At 42.1% G+C, this 23,271-nt stretch overlaps 1 protein-coding gene across 2 annotated transcripts in view; it reads left to right on the forward strand.

Moving 5' to 3' along the window:
- Positions 1–23,271, forward strand: part of Trpc4 (transient receptor potential cation channel subfamily C member 4) — a 183,055-nt gene that overhangs the window by 110,315 nt on the left and 49,469 nt on the right. The window contains exon 4 of one of the 2 annotated variants that reach the window (XM_015996343.3): positions 12,902–13,238. In XM_015996343.3, the coding sequence (XP_015851829.1) occupies positions 12,902–13,238 (337 nt within the window). Of the gene's footprint in view, positions 1–12,901; positions 13,239–23,271 lie in introns of those variants that run through there. The other variant, XM_042279034.2, reaches the window with a different exon arrangement.

Below are 23,271 nucleotides of genomic sequence, written 5' to 3' on the forward strand. Positions count from 1 at the left end.
CTTAGTTGTTTTACTGTGAAATTCTTATAAATAAAACAATCATGATGTCTTCATGCAGATGTTTGTGTGGGTGCACTCTTCATTTTTCTGTGGGTATATGATGAGTGTTAGAACGACTTCATTATCAGTAGCACATATTTAATTAAGAATTAAGGCTCTTCACTATTTTCCAAGATTGCTAACAATTTATATTTGATGGGAAATACATGAAAATCCTCCCACACATATAGTCTGTGTATCAGTTGCTTTTTTGTTTCTGTGATAGAACACCATGGTCAGGGCTGCTTATTTCTATAATACACTTTTCCGAGCAAGTTCATTTTTGTCTTATGGTTATGGAGGGTCAGAGTCCACAGTAGTGGGAACAGCATGGCAACAGGCAGCTGAGAGCTCACGTCTCAACCAGGAGCAAGAAGCAGAGAGAGAGAGGGGAGAGGGAGGGCAGGAGGGAGGGGAGAGGACAGAAAGAGACAGATAGACACAGGAACTGGCACTAGGCTGTTGAAACTCCAGTGCCTGTCCCCAGTGGCAAACCTCCTCCAGCCAAGGTCACACTTCCTATACCTGCCCAAACAGCACCGCCAAATGGAGACTAAGTGTTCAAATGTCCAAGCTCGTGGGTGACATTTACCATTCTCTACTACAGTCCATTCCATGTGCTTTAGCTTTGCATGTTGCCGGTGTCTCCTGGCCAAGCATCTTCTGTGCCATTTGCCCTCGGTGTGACTTCTGGTGATGCCCAAGCAAACCTGGAACCAGATTCGGGCATTGCCTGCTTTCTTGCTGTTGTGCTTGGGTTGAAAGATACAGGGCGGAGGGGAAGTTTAGCGACGCCCGTTCGATGCTGTGTGAGGATGGAGAAGAGTTTACGCCTCACGTCTCATCTAGATCATTTAGAGGTAACCGATGTAATGCACACACTTAGATAAGCAACATGATGGAACATAAGTTAAATTATTGATTGTATTGAATTTTGAACGTGTGTGTGACTCTTAAATGGTCATTTTTTCAGAAAAACAAAGCTTGCTGATAATTTAAACTTAAAAGCCTCATCCAATCAGGCAAGGCGGGAGCTGTCGATGCTTTGCTTACATTGGCAGCTCCTCATGAAATCACCCCATCTCCTATGGAAGAAAACCCAATACACAGCTTTCATGTGTGTCCTTGGCATTCTTCTCTTAAATGCACAGTTCTGGACCAGATTAATGTTCCATCGCCTTCATTTCAAACCACCAAAATTGATTTTTTTTCCAATTCCATTGCATAATAGCCCTAACTCTGCTGCATGACAAGGAATTGGTTGTTAATATTTTGCCTGTGTAAGCAATTCAATATTTTTTTTTTTTTTTTGGTTTTTCGAGACAGGGTTTCTCTGTGTAGCTTTGCGGCTTTTCCTGGAGCTCGCTTGGTAGCCCAGGCTGGCCTCGAACTCACAGAGATCCGCCTGGCTCTGCCTCCCGAGTGCTGGGATTAAAGGCGTGCGCCACCACCGCCCGGCTGCAATTCAATATTTTAATGCCAGTTAAAATAGTTAAATCTCCTAAAAACCCTTAGAAAGATTTAACCACAGCTGCAGTGATGTGGGGATATCTTTAGACCTATGACTGTTTTAGCCTCAACATTTATCATCAAATATTATGTTGGAATAATAAAACAGAAAACAATAGAGACAGGAGAGGTGAGGGAATTCAACATCCAAAAGAAGAAACATCAGGAGCTACAGTTTGCCTTGTGGATTCACTCAGTTTATCAAAAGATGAGTATTTAGAGACTTGAGAGATTGCTCAGTGGTTAAGAGCACTGGCTGTTCTTGCAATATGTGTGTGTATGTGGTGTGTGTGTGTGTGTGTGTGTGTGTGTGTGTGTGTGTGTGTGTACATTATATGTTCCCAGCACACACATGGTGGCTCACATCCATATGTAACTCCAGTTCCAGGGGACCTGACGCCCCCTTCTGGCCTCCATGAGCACTGCACACATGTGGTGCACATACATATATGCAGACAAAACACTCATACATATCAAAATAATAAATAAATCTTTGTTTTAAAAAAATGTGAATTTAAGTTAGTGACAGCTGCTAATAAAAAGTGTTTACATAGTTATTGGGGTTTAAAAATGGTTCACAGAGTTGATATTTATTGGGAACATATGAAATATCAGCTGCAGTGCAAACTATAATGTCAAAGCTATGTATTAGGCAACTACCAGAAAATGTATAATTATGAATGTTACAGCTTGGCATTTTAGCTACTTAGCCCTAGTGCTAAAGAGCACATCCTTATTTGGAAATAGGATTGGTCTACATGAGACGTCGGAGGATGAGGTCATCGGGTTCCTTGTTTCTGTGTGGCTACGATTAGTTTCCTTATATGAGATGGTTGGTACAAAGTGAGGCACCCAGGAAAGTGTGTTGTGATGACACAGGCAGAGACTGGAATGAGTTCCCTGCATGCCAAGGAATGCCAAGAATTGACAGACATGTAGCAGACAGCAGGAAGAGGCAAGGGGAAGGTTGCTATCATTGGCATCTAGATATTAGACTGTGAGCCTCCAGAGCCAGGAGAAAGAATTGTGAGTCGTTTTCAGCTGCCCAGTTTATGGACTTTTATAAGACAGCATTTTAAAAAATAATACAACAAAAAGTACGTTGTAACAAAATTACACACAGCTTATAATGATACAGTCTATACAAATTTTTATGACAACAAATTTACCGTTACCTGAGGTCAGAGTTATCAGTGAAGATTCTATCTGTACCTCCAATCCTCGGGTCCGGGTTTCTTGAAAAAGTCTCACTGATGGTCATAGGTCTAAGCTGCCAGTAACTAATACCATAAGCTCTGTGTTGTCTTTACAGCCCAGGTTGCGATTGCCTCAGGATACCCTCCTGAAAGTTGTGTGAGCCAGGGCTTGAAAAAGTGGAGTTCATGTTCATTAGAAACGGAAGTCCTGAAATGGTTAAGTGAGAGGAAATGATGTATCTATCATTTTTAGAAACATGATTTGGATTATTATAAAGACAAAAAGAATGAAAGAAAGTGGCAAGCCTGTAGTTAATGATCCTAGTGAGGAACTGGTACCCAGCTCCAGCAGGGAGCTGGAGAGGTGCACTGATGAGGACTGAGTTTAATGCAGATGCTGAGACTGCTGGCCTTGGTGACAGTCAGGAGAGACTGAAAGGTAACGACAAAACACCATCTCCTCTAAAGGCACGTTGCCCCTCCTTCTCTGCCTCCTGGAAGTGATGTCAAGAGTGGCCTCTTTGATCATTATGTACAGTTTTGTTCACATATCCCCTTTGTGGCTGTTCCAGTGAGAGCAGACAGAGCTCTCTCGGTGCCAGTTACTCTGTGAACCCTGCTGTCTCCAGAACACATTCGTTCGTCTGTGTTGCAGGCTAGACAGTTTCACTCCAGCTCCAGTCAGCAGACAGTTGACGAGCAAAATAAATGGGCACGGCTGTTGTTTTTCCCAGGATAGGCAAAGGAGTTTTCAAAGCTAGGCATTGTCAACAGCCAGAACTTCACTGAAGGGAGAAACATCATAGAATGTGTTAGTCAGGGTCCTTCAGAAGAACAGACCAGACCAGGCAGCACAAATATATATTAAAAGTAGATTTATTAGATTGCCTTACCCAATCAGAGTAGTTCAAAAATGGTTGTGTCACACCGAAGAAGCCAAGAATCCAGCAGTTCCTCAATCCTGGAGACTGGGTACTGTGGTAGTCCCAGTCTGGTGCCAAAATCTTGGAAGATTACTGATCTTCAGTCTGTCTGCCTGCCTGTCTGTCTGTCTGTCTCTCCCTCCCTCCCTCCCTTCCTCCTTCCCTCCCTCCCTCCATCCATCCATCCCTTCCCTCTTTATTTTTGTTGCTGTTGTTGTTTTTATTTTATTTGTTTGTTTGTTTTTTAGGCAGAGTTTCTGTTTGTAGCCCTGGCTCTCCTGGAATTCACTCTGTAGATCCAGTTGGCCTCAAATTCAGAGATCTGCCTGCCTCTGCCTCCCAGGTACTGGGAATAAAGGCATGGACCACTCCCTCCTGGCTGAAATATTCAGGTCTGTCTCTAATATTCAGGAAGGAATCAGCAGTGGCAGCAACAGAGTCAATGAACTCCCCAGCAGGAATGAAGGCCAAGCCTGTGTAAAAGTGAATAATTGGCTTTCTGCAATGTCCTTTTATATGGGCCCCTGCCAAAAGATGCCAGCCATGTTCTTCTCATAGATTAATAAGACAATCAAGATAACCCCACAGCCATACCTGCAGGCCAACATGATATGAACAGTGGTTTATTGAGGCTCTCTTCCCAGGTGATTATAGGTTTTGTCAAGTTGATGCTTAAAAGTAAGGATCGCCAAGAGCATCAGGGAAAGGATCTCAGCTTGATCCTAAGATTAAAGTTAGTGTCTGTTTAGGCAAGGTGCGATGGTGCATACCTTTACTCTCAGCACTCAGGAGGTAGAAGTAGGCAGATATCTGTGAGTTCAAGACCAGCCTGGTCTACATATCAAGTTCCAGACCAGCCAGGGATACCTAGAGAGACCCTGTCTCAAATGTCTGTTTATAAGTCCATGTACATTTATTTAAAATATGCATAGCCCATTGTCTGTTTTACTGACATGTTTAGAATGGCAAAAAGGGACTTTTTTGAGGTGTATAGACTTTGGTCTGTTTAATTGTAGTGTGTGAATTATTTTATATTTTCACTTTTTCATGATAAAGTTCTTTAAAGAAATAGGAGTCCTGGTTGTTATGTGGAAATAAGCAGGGCAGGGAACAGAACAATGATTAGACACTTTTATCTCCTAAGAACGCTTAACATGCATGCTCATCTGCTCATGTCTGCTCTGGATTCTTGCCCTGGACGAGACAGAACCACTCTTCAGTCTTTGACTTTAACGGAGATTGAAACACCACTTCTGGATATGCCTTGTCTCTGTGAGGAAGCCTTGTTTGCCCATCAGAGACTGGGGACTGGAGAGTCAGTCCTTAATACCCGGCTATGAGCCACACCTCACTCTCTTTCCCTCTAGTACTGTCCTAGGTTATTCAACACATGAAGAAACATTCAGGCATGGTTCCGTCAACAGCCAGGAAATTCCCTCCTCCCCCGTCTGTTCATTTTAAGAAAACTTTAAGCAGCATCCTAGAAATAGTTGCCACTTTCACAAATTATTTCAGTTATTTACCTATGCTTTCAGATGGGTAATGGTGAGCAGGCGTGGAGATTGTACTGACTGCTGCCCTTTGTAATTTTCAAAGAGCTGCCATTATCTAATTGATTATAGTTTCTGGCCACTTAATTGGCTTTGTTTTCTAGGTTCGACTTATTTGTTTCTTCAGTGTTTGTTCATTTGTTTGTTTGTTTGTTTGTTTGTTGAGACAGTTTCTCACTGTGCAGACCAGGCTAGCCTCAAACTCTTGGTTTTCCTGTTTCTGATTCCTGAGTGCTGGGATTACAGGCATGAATCACCATGCCCATATCAAGTTCAAGAGTTTAATGTATTCTGTGTTGAGCTATCATCACCCTCCCTTTTCAGAAGGCCTGGCATTTCCAGCCTCCTGTTACTATTCACTTTCATTGCAGATCATCTTCTAAACCAATTCTGAACATAGACCCAAGAGTATTTTAGGAAATGTAATCCTGTGCTTGTTTGACTAACATGATTAGTGGGAGTTTGGCTACCCCTCACTGACACAGACATGGTATCAAGTGACAGGACATCTTTGAATACCATTCTGAAAATCTAGTTTATCCTGCATGTTTAAGGAGAGTGATTAGGCAACCTGATGACCTGCTAGACAGTTTTTGGCACTCAAAGCCAGAGGGCTTATTAGCATGGAGGACAGGCTCTCCAGCTTCTTGCTTAGTCTTTCTGATCTGATCTTGAGACTTTTCCTATCTTCTCAGATCTGATAAAAGATCCATCTGGGATTTATTTTTTTGGAGGGGGGTTAATTTTATGAAAGCTACTGAAAACAATTTGCAAACTAGTTATTTTATGGACATTCTCTTATTCTTAAGTTACTACTATTATTATGAATGTTATTTTTCTCATAGAAATCCTTCTCTAATAATTATTCTTTTTATGACGTCTTAATTAAAATTTGGTTATAAAATTCTTTCTCTCAGCTGTCATGACCTGATATTTTTGTAATCATTAGAATGTATATTTACATTGAATTCTAACTAGTCTTTAAATATTTATTCTATTCACTAGAACTATAAGTAGTTTCATTAGGCATCAAATACATTAAACCAGTGTTTACACACAGTTAACATGGACAGGAGTCGTACATTGCATATTATTACTCCTTGAGTCTAAAGTTGGGACTGATACCCTGCGTCACTGACATCCCCAGTTAATGCCAGTGTGGCCACAGCCCACACTGTAAATAACAAGGACATGGACTCAGGAGTTTCCTGAAGAAATCTTTTTACATAGATGCTAAGAGATGGTGACAATGTCCCTTTCTACTGTATCTCTGCTAAGTCCACAGTAAATTACAGCCTAGCTCAGGGATTTTGCCTCAAATTTTTTAGTACGGTCTTTTCTAAACAGAAGCCAAGGTACATTCACCAGCCAGTTTGTATTTGTTAAAAGCCTGCCTGTTTTTCAGGCTTAACTTGTTGCCTTGAATTTCTGGTGATCATTTTACATTGAGCATCATTTCCCCGGTTTTCTGCACCTCCCTGTTTCAGAAGGTTGTATTAGGTTATCTATCTTCAACATACAGTGAGTTCCCAGAAACAGACTTACCAGTTCCGGGAGACTGTGATCTCTCTCACTCCCAATTACCTAGCTAGCGTCTGATGGACCATGCTGACTTTCATTACATCAGGAAACAGCATGGAGAAATAGTGCTTTGATTAACGAAGTGAATAGATATAGCCAGTCACATGATCTGAATATGCTCGGGGAGACTAGAGGAATTGTCTTCATTGTGGATGCAATGTGAATGTAACTGGGCAACAGACAGCCAGAGTTGAAGGTCACTGGCGACTTTGAAGGGATGTAAATGGCTGATATAACAGAAAAGGGTTTTCAGCTATGGATGACTTGGTTCTTGGGAACTCTCTGTGTCCAGAGAGCCCTGAAATCCTGTTATCAACATATAAAACATATTTTTGGAAAAAAAACAAAAAGCTGGGCAGGGGCACTCAAGTCAGGCAGGATAGTTGCCTCTAGAATGTACATACTTTGCTCTTTTTGAGAATATGGCTGCAGTGCAAATTTTGGGTATGAGTTTTTAAGCTAGAAAAAAAATACAATGCAAACCTGAAAATGTGAAGGAAGAGTAAATACTAAATCAATCATATCGGGCCAGAACATCCATTGTGTGGCACTCATTGTCTGGCTCCTTCCAGTTTACATTATCTGTAGTTAATGTTTCAATTCCTGCCCAGGCAGAACCGATTGTTCAGTTGATTTAAGTATTTCTTTTAAATATACTCTTTAATTTTATTCTTTCTCATCGTTTTCCTTTATGTTTTGGAATTTTAGTATTTTGTGTGCTTTTTAATTCATTCAGGTTGGATCACAATTTATTTGTATAAACAAGATTAGATTCAGTCATTTTCACAGTGTCCTCAGTGATTAGAATCCTGGGGCTCAGCAGTTCTGTAAATACTCAAAGGATCAGGCTTTAGAAATGTCTTCAAGGTTATTAGAGTACAAATGATGAGGAATTTAGAAATAATCGTCAGTGCCTCATTTGTCAATGTCTGGGACTGGTGTAAATCTGAACGTTTGTGACATTTCCCTGTGAGTGTCTAGGCAATGGCTGGAAATTCTCTTCCTGTAGGGGTTGGCTAGAGGCTGAAGTGCAGACCTGTAGTGAGATTCCCTTCTTCCAGGCCGGGAGTGTGCAGAGGGTGGTGGTTCCTGTGACAGGTTCTGCTGCTGGAAGACAAATGGAGGAGCCCAGGCTGTAGGCCCCCAGCTTCCTGTGAACAACGCTGCTGTGTCCCACCAGGGCTCAGTGGGAGTGTCAGTTCTCTGGAAGAGTCCTTCAGAAGGAGTTGGAGGAAGCTGAGCAAACTGACAGGAAGTAGGAAAAGAGAAGAAATGAGGGGGACAGGAAGTTAGGAAGAAGACAAAAGGGATGGGAAGAAAGAGTAGGAAGAGATCACCTATTTTAGCAATTAAAAGTTGTTGTTTTTTTTAATAAAAAAATCCTGTAATACATGTCTTTTGGGTTCTGAGTTACCCCACTCAAGATGTTTATTTTTTCTAGTTCCTTCCATTTTACTTTCAAATTTCATAATTTCATTTTTCTTGACAGTTGAATAATATTCCATTATGTAAATGTACCACTTTTTAATAATCCGTCTTTTAGCTTATGGACATCTAGGCTATTTCCAGTTTCTGGCTATTATGAACAGAGTGAACAGAGCAGCAGTGAACACTGATGAGCAAATTCCCTGTAATACAATGTAGAGCCCCGAACACAAAAAGACAACTATTATGTTTTCTCTTATGTGTGAACGTCAGCGTTCAGCTTTTGATAGGTGTGCTACAATCCAAATATCCACAGAGGATGGGTACTTAGTGAAGGGTGAGAGGGGAGTAAAGGGTCATCCAGAAAGGCAAAATAGAGTTGAGTGGTATGGAGAAATGAAGGGAGAGTAGACTGGGAGGACTGAGCGGGGTGAGGGCAGGGTAAAGGGGGGGATGTGGAGGGACAGCCAACATTACAGGCCTTTTGAAGAGCCATGTGGGAACCTACTACTGTAGAAGCTTCCTGAATTATAAGCCTAAGCAAAAGGGTTATAAATGGAGTCACCAAAAAAATAAGGAAGGCCATGCTCCAGCTAGACATCTTATGACACAAGTAAAACCTCTAGTGCCAGGAAGAGGTGACATCCTAGCTAGTCCCAGCACCCACATGGCAGCCCACAGCTGCTGTCACTCCAGCTCTAGGGGACCCGATTCCCTCTTCTGGCTTCTGCACACATCAGGTACACATGTGTTGCACTTACATACATGTAGGCATACACATAAAATAAAAAGTAAATCTCAAGTGAACACTATAGCGTGAATTAGGGCCCATGTGTTTAAGGCTTGGCTCCTAGCTCGTTTCTGTTGGAGGGGGATCCTCACATTCAATACCTCGGGGTAACAAAGGGGATGGTGGAACATTCATTCTCTCCCATGACATATGACCTTTCCATCAACCAAAGATGGTTTGACAACTCTGAAATTGTAAGTGCCAAAATAAGGGTGGGGTCCCTTACCCTATCATGAAACTTAGATCAGGAGAGGGAGATTCATCAGTCTTCAACTTCATTTAGACCGTGTTGACCCATCTCTATACCTTTCATTCACTTTTCCTGAGTGTATGAAATGTGTTATTCTCTGCTTACTCTCTCGATTGGTCTGTTCATATTTGGAGACTGATGAGATCATAGCCATTTATAGTCACAGTTTTTTCATCTTTAATCGATTCAGTTTGTCCCATTAAAATGTTTTAACCGGGCTGGAGAGAGAGCTCAGTAATTAAGAGAACTTTTTGTGCTTACAGAGGACCCAGCATCCACGTTGTGTGGTTCAAGGCCATCAGTAACTTCAGTTCTAGGGGATCTGATGCCCTCTTCTGGCCTGTGCGGTCACCAAACACACACACGGTGCGCATACATACACGCAAGCAAAACACACATAAGTAAAATGAACAAATCTTTTTAAAAACAATTTAAGCGCAAAGAATCTTTTAGCCTGTGCTAAATTCTAATTCTTTAAGAATATTATGTCATGGGAAATGAAATAAATGTTACACTATTTGTATATGTGGGAAGGACCATGTGGAGCAAATGGGGCACTGGAAGGAAGAGAGCTTCTTAAGGGTCCATCGTGAGCTTGGTGAGAACTCTGCAACAGAACTCTGCTTTGCCTTTTGAAAGCCTGGCTTTGGTCAGAAAAAAAAAAGCCTGATTCTATGATATAAATTTAAACATTGCTTTCTACATCGCCTTAAAGGCACTTAAATTACTCACAATAGAAACAGAATGCCCTCCTCACCCCAGCCTGGAGGACTCTTTTTGTCTGTGTTTACTTAGCAAATGATCATAAAAATTTGATTTGTTTCATGTCGCTCTGCCCACTATATGTTTGGATTAGTAAGTGTGGAGGACAAGAAGATGAACTGTCATTTTATATCTAATCAACATGCCCTAAACCTCAGATGCTGATTTGTTTTAATTAAATGTATTTATTTTACATTATGAATGCAGTTTCCCCTCCCTCCTGTACTCCCATTTCCCTCCCTCCACCTTCTCTCTGTGCATCCCCACAATCCACTCCTCCTCCATTTCTGTTTAGGAAAGGGCGGGCCTCCCATGGATATCAACAAAGCAGGGCCTATCAAGTTGCAGTAAGTCTAAGCACTTCCCCATGTGTTAAGGCTGGGCAAGACAACCCAGTATGAGGAGTAGTGTCCCAGATGCCAGCAAAAGAGTTAGAGGCAGCTTCTGCTCTCACTTTAGGAGTCCCACAAGAGGACCAAGTCACAGAACTGGCGCATATATGCAGAGGGCCCAGATCAGTCCCATGCAGGCTCCCTGGCTGTCAGTTCAGCCTCTGTGAGCTCCTATGAACCCGGGTTAGTTGATTCTGTGAGTTTTCTTGTGATGTCTTTGACCCCTCTGACTCCTACAATCCTTCCTCCCTCTCCTCATCAGGATTTCCCAAGCTCAGCCTAGTGTTCTTTTTGTTCCCAGGGAAGCATCCTTTCTGGTCACCCAGGGATCATTTGCTTGCACACCATCAAAAAAAAAAAAAAAAAAAAAAAGGCAGGGATAAGTCTTACCTACAGGATGTTCATATGACTGAGAGCGGAAGAAGAACCATGAGGGCTGTGGGGAAGGGTGAAAAGAACTATGAAGGGACAGGTGTCTAGTTTGCATGTAGAGAAAGCCATTTTGTGATGCCAACAGAGTCCTCCTTCAGGTCGTTAATGTCCGCCTCACTCAGCACCACACTGCTATTTCTCAAATACACCGTACACTTCGCCATCAGTGTAGGCCATTACCCTCTGCCATGTCTTGTCGTGGACAGCTTTCTTCTCTCTGAAAGGAATCCCTGACCACTGCACCCAGAAGACGTCACTTCCTCTCCACTCGTGTGATGCGGAGGTGTCAGTCGCAGTGAAGAAACTTGTGGTAGGAAACCTGAACCATGCATTTAAGCACTCCCTTTTGGTCTGAATTGTGTAATTACAGAGACTTCTTACAGCTTTCTGCCCCCTCGTTTAAAAGGAGAAAGCAGGACCTGTGCTATATCCTAAGCTTGTCACTGGGGTGAAATGTTTGCGAAGTAGCTTGTGTATTTCATAATGCGCTTGATGATTTCCTACTAAATTCAGCTATCATGACTTTCATTGGCTTGTTTATAATATTTTATGTTTATTTGCCTATTAACTGAACCCAATTGAACACATATTTGCTTTTATGATAACAAAATCCATACATGTTTATGACAGAAAATCTAAATAAAGAAGAAAAATGAAAACCATGTGTAAGTCACGATAAATAACTAAACCAGGAAGTTGTGATGTTAACAAACAAATGAATTTCACATTTTATGTATATAGGTGCAGGGTACCTGAGTGCCATCCCCCTGCACCCCGCACCCCCAGTGGCCCCTGGCTTGCCCAGTTCATCCTCTCATAACCTTCAGCAGCAAGGCTAAGGGGTCAAGGTCAAACTCTCCATGTGGCACTGAACTGGAGAGACTTGTCACCTTAAGCCCCCTTTCTCCTGAGGGTGCTGGGGACACCCACTTAGTGGCTTATTTAGGAAGTGTGACTGATTCCCCCCACACCCCCAAAAGTCCCCTCCACCCAGTGGGAGGGGACAGAGCAATGTCCCAAACAGAACAGGTTATGGGTCACAGAAGTTTCTCAGCCAGAAACACTTTGGTCCAGAGCCCTCCAGAATGGAAGCTGTTCAGGATGGCCTCTGGCAGCCAGGATTCCAGGGTGTCCAAGGCTGCTAGAGAACCCCTAACTCAAATAACAACAGCAAAACATTGCATCCCACCCAGAGAGTTTTCTATCTGACCATATTTTTTACATAATATATCCTGTGTCTGTTGAATAGCTCTGTGTGTGTGTGTGTGTGTGTGTGTGTGTGTGTGTGTGTGTGTGTGTGTGTGAATTTGACACAAACCTAGACAGACCTGGGAAGAGGGAATGTCAAATGAAGAGTTGCCCCCATCAGGTTGTCTTGTGGGAATGTCTGTGGGGGCATTTTCTACGTTGCTAATTGATGTAGGAGGACCCATCCTGCTATGAGAACCATCTCTGGGCAAGGGGCCCTGGACTTTGTGAGAAAGACAGATGAGCAAGCCAATAAATGGCGTTCCTCCATGGTCTCTGCTTGAGCTACCCCGCCTCCAGGTTCCTGCCTTGGCTTCCTTGCGTAATGGACTCTAACCTGTAAGCTAAATAAATCATTTCCTCCCCAAATTGCTTTTGTGGTCAGTGTTTTATCACAGCACCAAAGAATGGAACTAGAACACTGTGTTATTCTTATTCCTTCCCTCTGTCTCCACTTCAGGGGCCGGTACCCTGTTTTGACTTCGTTTAAGTCCACATACAGCACTGTGTCTTGAGTGAAATAGGTGTTCATTATACAGTATTTCTCAGAATGACTCGGTGTTCGATTATTTTACTCTAGTGTCAAGTGAACTACAGCTTGTGTCTTTGAATTCTAATAATGCTTTTCCAAAGACTATGTGGTTCGTTTAAATTTTATTTTAATGTGAAATAAGGAAAACACTAAAAGTTGTCATTTTACTAAAACTGTGTGTTCAAGGATAAAGCGGACTCTTGAGTGCTTCCTGCTGAACTGAGGTCACTGCATGCAACAGAGACTTAATTTTCCTTGTCCTTTCTTCCTAGTTTGTTGCCCAGCCCAACTGCCAGCAGCTGCTCGCATCCCGCTGGTACGATGAGTTCCCCGGCTGGAGGAGAAGACACTGGGCGGTGAAGATGGTGACGTGTTTCATTATAGGACTGCTTTTCCCCGTCTTCTCCGTCTGCTACCTGATAGCCCCCAAAAGCCCACTGGGACTGTTCATCCGAAAGCCATTCATCAAGTTTATCTGCCACACGGCCTCCTATCTGACCTTTTTGTTCCTGCTGCTGCTAGCCTCTCAGCACATCGACAGGTCAGACTTGAACAGACAAGGTCCACCACCAACCATCGTGGAGTGGATGATATTACCGTGGGTCCTGGGTAAATGTGTTACCTTAGAAAATATAATACCAAACGTGTTTCTGCCATGGAGTTCTGTTGCCTAGAAAGAGCATTCGCTAATGTTTGGGGCCGAGGGGGATGACACATTGGCTCTGGCTGTGGTAGCGCTAACCCTCAAAACCAAACAGATGTCTTGTCATCTGTGGTGGGCCGAAGGCGGCCCGGGAAAGGCAATCTCAGGTTATAAGATTACAGGTGTTGATGACTCCACGTCCCACAAATGACTCAGAGTTTGTGCCTTGCTTGTCTTTTGAATCTTTTTGGTGAGTGTCATTGGCCACACGTAATCTCTTGTTTTTCTCCTGTACTGGCATCTTAAGCCAGGGCCTCTACAGGGGTAAGCAAATGGGCTGCCACTGGCTGAGCTGCATCCCCAGCCCCAATTTCCTTGTATGCCTTCCATACGATGAGTATGTGTCTCTCTAAAGCACTGATTTTATATATTAATATATACACATATATTACATAATACATGACATTTTTAAAACTTTAACTACTTTTTTATCTTTGAAAATTCTGTAGTTAGAAAATTAGGATATTAAACAACAGAAAATTTTCAACCTCCATGTTACCAAAGATAGGTAATTATTTTAGAACTGCTACAAATCAGAGTAGAAACCTCATTTATTAATATTAGAAATTGTGTTTTCCTTCCATTCTTCCTGTTACTGTAGCCACGCTTAGAATTTGCATTTTAATTATCCTTTTCTATATCCTACTGTGGTTTATGGAGAAATCACATTCCTCCACTTACCTCTTTGCTTGAGATCCCTGTAGTATCAAACCCAGCTCCTTAGGAAACATTCACAATTCACAATTCATGGATCTCAGGAGATCTGCTTGGGTTAACTTCAAAACTGTGAGGAGATTCAAGTGAGGAACCAGTAGGGAGAAAGAAGACTCACCTTCAGTCCTAAAACTTACCACCAGCCTCAGTAGTAGCTGAGAAAAAAGTACATTGACCTGAGATTGGCTGTTTCACATTTTACTACTTTTTTATAAATACCATCCCAAGTGAATCGTAGATTCAGTTTTAACTAATCTGATGTGAGTACACTATGTGCTTATTTAGGTTAAAAGGAAAGTTTAGATCTATAAATCTTCAAAATATCATTACAGCATTAGAGTTGATAGTAAGATGAAATTATTGCTCTCCACCAAATTGTCTCACACAAGGGACATAGTTTACATTAATTTTCTTCATAAAAACTTTCTAGAATAATTCTTACCAAAACACTTAAGAGGTCCTATCTAAGTATTCATAACTCACATTGCATATCTAGAAATCCTGACATCCTAAGTGGATTGTACACCTTTTTTAGGAAAATGTTATAAATGCTGTGTCGTAAGCCTATGTAGTATTTCTGGTCTTTGTGCAGCCAGTGAGTATACATTGAATACCTTCAAAGAGTTAAAGGGTGCGAGCTAAAGGCACTTGGCCAGATGCAGGTTAAATTTCACTGGAAGGAATGAGCAATGAATTAATGATCGGAATTGCAAAAAATGGTAAATATTGTAAAAAATAGAAACATATAACTTTGAATAACATTTGTGGTTAAAACTGCATTTCACTGCCTGCTATATGGTAAATTAGTAGCAGAATATCCCTTGACATGTGGATGAAACAATGATATCTGAGCCACAGTTCAGACTTAAGTGTATTATAATTCCAGCAGTCTGAGGTATCTGCTAGAGGCAACCTTTTCAGGATGATGTGACTACAGGGGGCTAATTGATCTGGGAGCTTTTAGAGTGAAAAGATATTTCCTAGAATTAAAAAACATGTGTGAATGATTATCTCACTTCAGGCATAGGGCATGTGATAAATGGTATTTATGTATTGAGTAGATGTCTCAACATAGTTGTACTGTTGAATCTTGAGAGACAAGCGGGGCGGTGGTAGCACATGCCTTTAATCCCAGCACTTGGGAGGAAGAGGCAGGTGGATCTCTGTGAGTTCGAGGCCAGCCTGGGCTACAGAGTAAGTTCAAGGACAGTCTCCAAAGCTACACAGAGAAACCCTGTCTCAAAAAGAAAAAAAAAAAAAAAAAAAAAAAAGAAAAGAAAAGAAAAAGAAAAAAGGTTCATGAGAGCCATACCATTAAGACTGAGTCTGAAGTACTCTAGAGGATCCAGATTTATAAGGGCTATGAGCTGTGACTGGGATACTGTGGAGAGGCTGCTGCTGTGGAACTTAAAACATAAGCAGTCACAAACCCTCAGGGATTTCAGTGCCTTCACCAATAAAGGGAAAGGATTTTCATTGGATGATATTTAACATGCCTTTGAATCTACTGAGCTGCCCTGATTAGGGAGAGAGAATTACTGTTCTCACAAAGGGCCAGGAGACAGCATTGGCGTCAAGTGTTTAGACCCTTCTACAAACCTGTGATGTAGATTAAAAGGGTGTGGTCCGATTTGATGGCTGTATCAGTGAATCATCTATATTTTCTTGCCCAAGGCTGATAGCGGATGAAGTAGGACATCTTTAGTTCCATTTCCTTACCCAAACATTTCCTAGTTCATACATTGTAAGGTTCTAGATTTATAATAATAAGGTGGAATGACTTGAGGCTGAAGAGATGGCTTAGTGGTTAAGAGCACCTGCTGAGGACCAGTTTCAGTTACCAGCATCACCATGGCAGCACAACCATCTGTAACTCCAGTTCCACCATCTTCTGGCCTCTGAAGGCACTACATGCATATGGTGCACATATATACATGCAGGCAAATACTTAATACATATAAAATAAAATTAAGGAAAAGGAAAAAATTCAGACCTTCCAAAAGTCGGTTTGAGCTTTTCCTCAAGATCCATTATAACAGGTAAATATATGCCATGCTTTTTTATAGTGCATAAAAATAAATATATATATACATGTACATATACATATATACACTTATATAATCAACTTAGCCAAAAATTGTGACAATTTTTGTCATAAAAATTTACAACAATAACATTTTGTTAAAAAGTAGCTCTTCAGTAAAAGTTGTCATATATGAAATAATGCTTTGCTCCTGAGAGGAAGTAAAACGGCTGTGCAGTGATTGGCATTAAGTCATGCCTATGAATAGGCCCCAGTCAAACAGCATGTAAATCTATGCACTGTGAGCATGATGAGAAGGGTGAACTGAGGAGATGATGGAGCAGAGAGAGGAATCTCAGCTCTGTTAAAAATAGAGCCTGTTGAATTGCGAGCCACAAAGCAAGACGTGCTCATAATATCCACGTTGCCCAGCTTGCCTGCATCACAGGCTTTTTTAGCATTTTTTCTTTAGTCGCATTGGTTTCTCATTTCCACCATTTGCTGTATAATTTATAGCTTAAAGTGTTGATATTAACAAGTCTGAAAATTTTCAACTGAGTCTGCCAAATAGGCAATGTGGAATTAATAATGTTCATCTTATCATCTTAACACTCATAGGAACCAACAATCTATCTTATTGAGACCATTTTCAATATATATATATATAAAACTTATATATGTATATAATTTTTATTCTTGTGACCATTTTCATTTTCCATCTTTTGGTACTAGGGAGGGAACCCAGAGTCTCTTTCAGACTAAGCATGTGCTCTACCACTGAGCCATACCTCAACAACCCATTTTTTCAGATAGTCACTAAGATCATATGTCTTCAATGACTCATGATTTCAGCCTTACTTCTAAAGCACCTAGGACCTCAAACAGCTCCAAGCTGTGTTACAATTATAAAAACACTAACCTTTAGCTTTCTTCCTCTCCCCCCCCCACACTCCCCCAGCACAATGGTCAAGTAAGTTCAATAGACTAGCTGCAGTCCTTGACAGATCCAAACCCAGTGGCAGAACAGCCATTTGATATTTTAAAGGACTATTGTAATTTTTTAAAAAAAGACAACCATTACAGTATGACACATTTCCCCCTCATCTTCCTGTGTATCTGTATTTATGGGCTGTTTTAAAAGCTATTTTTATATAGTTTTTAAATATATATATATTTATATAGTTATGCACAGTAAACTATCAAGACATACAGTATTTAGGAATATTCAAATTGTTGTCTGTGCACTGACTCACTCACAGTAACTGAATTCTTTACTGGGGAAAAAATGAACTCTGTCAGGCTGTGTCAGTGTAGGTCCAATTTAACACTCAAAGACAAATCTACAGGCCTCCTGAGAATGTTGGTGTCTAGTGTAGATGGGAAGAGGGGAGCACATGGGAAAAGCGAGCTGTACACCAAAACATGAAGAGGTCAGAGAGTTGGATGGGTGCTTGAATTAGTTTTCCTTAGTTTGAAATTACCACAGTAGCTATTGTTGCCTCACAGTATTAGAAGCTAAAGAGGCTGAACAATGCAAATGCCTGTTCTCCTGTGGATGTCACGGTAACTCTGCTCCATCTTGCTACAGTGAATGCTGGGAATATCTCATTTCAAGGAGACAGGCTTTGGGAAGCTCGAGTCCTTGTCCAAATTCAAGGGGCCAGCTGGTGCATGTTAGTACAACAAATCCCAGAGCTTCCAAGCAAGAGCCTTGGCCCTCTAGGAGACACTGAGCCAGGAATGGGAGGCACAGGATTACAGGGAGCAAGAGCTTCTAGAACACCAAGTCTCCTCACATACACACTGCTTCCTGCATCTCCTCCACCTTGACAGCGGTTCAGTGTGACTGAGCAGTGTATGCCATTCATTAGAGGTGTAACGCATTCCAGGATGCACTTTGGTTGTGACAATGTCCAATATCACATTTGTACACAATAAATCCTTTGTACCACCCCACCATACTGCTGCTGCACCCCCTCCCCGCCACCCTTCCCACTGGTCTAGAACAGTCTATGTGGCTCTCTAGTGCTGGAATAAGCAATGTCTTGGAGGCATGAAGGAAGGGAGGGATGGGGGAGGGGTGTAAGAGAAGAAAGGAAGGAGAAAGAGCTGTTGAAAAGAGAAAAGAAAATGAGAACAAGGAGAGGAGGAAGAGCGGGAAGGGAGGAAGGGAGGGAGGAAGGGAGGGAGGGACACATTTCCTTTCTAGTTTCAAAGAATCACTTTCTGGGACATAAAGTTGAGTTCCCTTGATTCTGAGAACATTATTAATATTTAAACGTCTGTTGAGAGCGATGCATTTGTAAAAGGTGTTTCGGTCAACTGTTTTTAAAAGTACTGAGAATGTATCTTCAGTGGAACATGGTAACCTTCATAGTAAAAAACTGAATTAGCTCATTTAAACACTGTGCGTTGTGCAACTTCTACTAGTCATTGAAAGGGTGCCTGCAGCAAAGAAGCATTTGTCTTCCCATCAATCTCACTATTCTGTTATAATTTTCATGGAAGTGTTTAAATTAAAGAAGATCCTATAAAAATTCTACTACATTACTCAAACTTCATAACTGATTACTAACTAGTTATACTTAGGTATGAACATTCTAACTTCTGACAGGGGATTCCTTTAATCTAACCTGAAGACACAGCCTTCCTTCATTTTGTCTTCCTACTCTGTTTCCCTAAAATAGTGATGTCAGAACCACAGTGACTTAGGGTTTTCAAATGTCTTCAAATGCAGGATAATTATTGCCATTTGCATCACGTCAGCCATTCTCGCTGGTCTGCTGACTACAGTCAGAACCCCTGGGGATTATTTTGAGAAAATTGAGATTTTGAGTTATCATCTTGCTTAGTTGATTCAGACATCACAGAGGTACTTAAACACACTCAAGACTGAGAAACAATTACAGAAGAAAATTTTCATATAGATTCAGTTCTCATATGACAGTTATGAGAAACTCTATTCTTTAGACTCCAGATGCAAATTAGTTTTACTTTTTCCAGCCATTCTATTCAAACCCCCTCTAAATTAGAGAGCTTTTCTCTATTTTTGAATGAGATGGCTCTTAGATATTGATTTCCTGAAACCTTGAGTTATTATAATGTAAGAGTGGCTTATTGGATTGTAACATTTTGAACTAATTCTTTGAGAAATCCATACAGTGTATTTTCATCATATTCATCCCCACTCCTCTCGCAACTCACCCCCATCTTCCCCCAGATCCATCCCCACCTCTCCCCACAACTTTGTGTCTTCTTTTTTTAAATAACTCTTCAAGTCCTATTTGTGTTGGCCATGTACTCCTGGGCATGAGTCCATCCACTGGGGGGTGATTGACTCTCCCTCCCCCCAGAAGCCATCAAGTATGTATAGATCCTTAGTTAGGGGATTAAGCCACCAAATATCCATAGATCCCCAGTTATGGGATCAAGCCATCAACTATCCGTAGATCCCTAGTTAGGGGACAGGGCCTCTTTCTCTTTTCTCCTCCATGCTAGAATGTTGATGGTCTTGTGCGGTCAGCACAGCTGCCATGAGTTCCTGAGCACAGAGGTCCTGTCAGGTCCAGACAACACTGTTTTCTCTGCTTATTATGATTTTCCTCTCCCTCTTCCACTGTGGTCCCGAGCCTTAGGAGGGGTGGAGGTAGAGATGTCCCATTGGTGGCAGACAGCTCCACTGCCGTTCTCTGCTCTTTGGCTTGTTGTGGAGTGGCCCTTAAATCCAATCAGCAAAGGACTGGTCTATTTTAAAAACTTTAAACTTATAACCACTTTACAGACTTTCTCTTCTCAATGACAGACTGGTTATGTCTTGAAGGACCTGGATGTGTTCATCTACACATGACTCATTCTTCAACTCCAACCCCAGGGTACACAGATCTCTACTCTCTCCATTCCCATTGTCTTAGGGAAGACAGATGACAGCAGAAGCTAAGTCTTCATTAATGAACTGCTGCACCAGCCACACCTCTTCCTGAGTGTCCTGCTATGAATCACTGGGGACCTGTGCTGGGCACGAAAGTGCTGACCATCTAGGGAAGGACTGTGCTCTCTAGATGGCCCTGCTGTGCCTGCACACTGCAAGGTTCTCAGGATCGGGTTCAGCTCTGTATGACGTCTTGCAGACCCTCAGTCCCCGCATCCTGCTGTCAGTCTGTATGGTCTTCTGTGGCCCCTAAAGTCTCTCTTGAATCTGGCAAGAAGAGTCACACTCAGCTTTTCCCTGCATCATGCAGGACTTAACAAGGGGACTGCCAGCCCAGACACATGGACCAGTAAGAGTTCAGGCTGCCACCAGCTGTGCCACTGACAGCCTGCATCGTTTTCCCTTTTCCATGATGAACTGGACCAAGGGAGAGACACACCACTTAACTGTCAAGAAGATGCCCCAGCAGTGAGTGTGGAATACTAGTTTCTCTTTGCTGTATAATCCTCAGGCTCGGGGGATTTTCTTGGATCCCTTCTCTTGAACTAAGGAAGTATGAAAGGATAATCACCCTTGTGTCTCTCTGGCATTTGTTACACAAAAACTGCCCTGTCAGTACAGTGTGTGGCTTTCTTCCCATCTCCTTTCCAGTGTTTTCTCTTTGTGGACTATGGCAATGGAGGGGGCAAGTGTGGGGTAGCAGAAAGTGTCCTAGAATCTTTCAGTAACCTACCAAAAGGAGGTTATCTGTAGTGCATACATCTGCAAGCTGCCTTCAGGAAGCGCGTTCTGTAGGCTTTGGTCTTCCACTTGGTTGAGGTTTTAAATATATGCTGAGACCCTAGGAGCTGCCCTTAGTTCAGTGTCTCTTGGAGGTCCAGTATCATGTCAACCCCCATTACATAAAATAACTTCCAGTAATACAATTATTTTTGACAGAGACAGACATCTGAGCCCAGAGACACATTCTAGTCCCTGATTTGAAAAGCAAAGGAAAATTCCACTAGTGAGGAATTCTTTGTGTTCTTTTTATCTTTGTTGATTTGATGTCTCACCAGGGGACTCTGTCTTCAATAAAGGGGCCGCAGAGGACAGAGTCCAGCAACTTTGGGCCTTGAGCAACAGGCCCTTGGGGGTTACTTTGGTGAAAAGGTGTCTCACTCTTTGTTCAGGGCTGTTGTTTTTTAACTGTGTGTATACCTACAGCAAGAAAGGGCAAGGCCAAAGACCCCCTCCCCTCCCCTCCCCTCTCCTCCCCTCCCCTCCCCTCCCCTCCCTTCCCCTCCCGGTGACACAGTTACATCCCAGAGTTTATAATCTGGACTGTTGAATGGGAAATCCAAGACTACCTGTTCCCTGGAATCCTCACAGCCATGTTCATGTCAGAGCTCTCAAGTGTCCCCAGTGAAAAATGCCACAGGACAGCTTTAAAAAACAAACAAACAAACAAACAAAAAACATCCAGGGTAGCCTCCAAAGCATTTTGAAAGGAAAGGAAGTTCTGTCTTGGGCTCATTCTCTGATTCTCTTCCTCTCCTGGGTCCATACTCTTGACTTCAAGGCCTATAATAAGGATTCTAGCACAGCTCTGAGAAATCATGTCATCTGTTTATAAACAGAGAGCGAGATGTTGAAATGTTCCATTCTGGGGCCAGGACAAACACACTGTGACAGAAGTCCCCTGAAGCTTTGTTCTCTCCCGCTTTGTCTTCAGTTTCCCTGAATAGTCAGCTCGCTGGATGCATCTCAGTTTGTACTAGCACCCTCTCATTTTTCTAATAGCTTGTTTATTCAGAAATGTGGTGACTCTTGCCAGAAGAGATAAAACTTGGCATTTCACTAGCATGATTTCATCAGCCTAAAAACCAACAGCCATCAGGCAGGTATGAGGACATTGTGAAGTGATGCTCTGACCTGGTGCTAGACTAAGGAAAGATTCATGGGCTGAAGAGATATTCCAGAGAACAGAGGTTCAGTTCCCAAAACCCACATGGTGGCACACAACCATCTGTAACTCCAGTTCCAGGGGACCTGATGCCTTCTTCTGGCCTCTGTGGGGACTGCGCTCCCATACTGATCCTATATACATACAGACAGTTAAAACAGGCATACAAATAAAAAAAGAATATGTCTTTTTTTTTTTTTTTTTTTTTTTTTTTTTTTTTTTTTTTTGGTTTTTCGAGACAGGGTTTCTCTGTGTAGCTTTGCGCCTTTCCTGGAGCTCACTTGGTAGTCCAGGCTGGCCTCGAACTCACAGAGATCCGCCTGGCTCTGCCTCCCGAGTGCTGGGATTAAAGGCGTGCGCCACCAACGCCCGGCAAGAATATGTCTTTTAAAAATAAGTCTTTTAAAAGTATTTCAGCTCATTAACTAACAAGTGTTCATTAATAATGTTATCTGTAACTGAAGTTAAGTTATAGTGCTGGTGCAAGTTCCTAAATACTGCTGCTGTTAGAGTTACCAGTTCTATCTGGATCTTTTTTTCCCTCTCTTTTGTACGAGGTGAGGTAAGAGGCTGGGTGGTCAGGAAGGTCATGTGAAATCCATCTCCATGGACTCCACAGAAGCCTTTCAGGTTTCAGAACTGTTAGTCTTAGGAACCCTTAGTATCACCCAGTGCTAACTTACAACTGAAGCTTCACTTCCTTGGACCCTAAAGAACTCCCAAGCTAAAATATTACCGTGTAGTGAGTTTGCGCCTGCTTCTCTCAGACCTTGTCAAGGGCTTTCTCTGCCCTCCAGTGCATCGGTGTTCTGATTGCTTTGCAGGTACTCTAAGCTCCGTAACATTTGATAACACACATAAATTTGAGATGACTGAATCAGAAGTACATGAAGAGAGGATGAACTAGTGTTGCTCTCTAGAGAGACACATAGACGGGGTTTCCATACCTTGCCAAAATTGTTTCTGAGGATGCACAGTGAAAGGCATTCTAGATTCTAGGTTGGAAGGTCCACCTCCCTAAATCTAGAGCAACACAACTGCCAGAGCATTCTTCACATTTGGCAGGAATCCTTTACCAGTCAAATATCTGATTCATACAATCAGGGCAGGTTGCTCAAGTCCTTGTCTACTTGTAGATGACAGATCTTAATCTCATGTCAGATATTTTAATAGTCAAACATTGCTTGGAAATCTTTCACAATTGTGGTAGAATCTTGTAATCAAAAGCCATATAATCCTAACCCTTTCTCCAGTTGTGACAGGTGATGAGTTGGCTATTGCTATAAAGCTGCTTCTTACAGTGCAGCCTGGCACCACCCTCATCTGACT

Source organism: Peromyscus maniculatus, chromosome 6 (assembly GCF_049852395.1).
Source record: "Peromyscus maniculatus bairdii isolate BWxNUB_F1_BW_parent chromosome 6, HU_Pman_BW_mat_3.1, whole genome shotgun sequence".
NCBI lineage: Eukaryota > Metazoa > Chordata > Mammalia > Rodentia > Cricetidae > Peromyscus > Peromyscus maniculatus.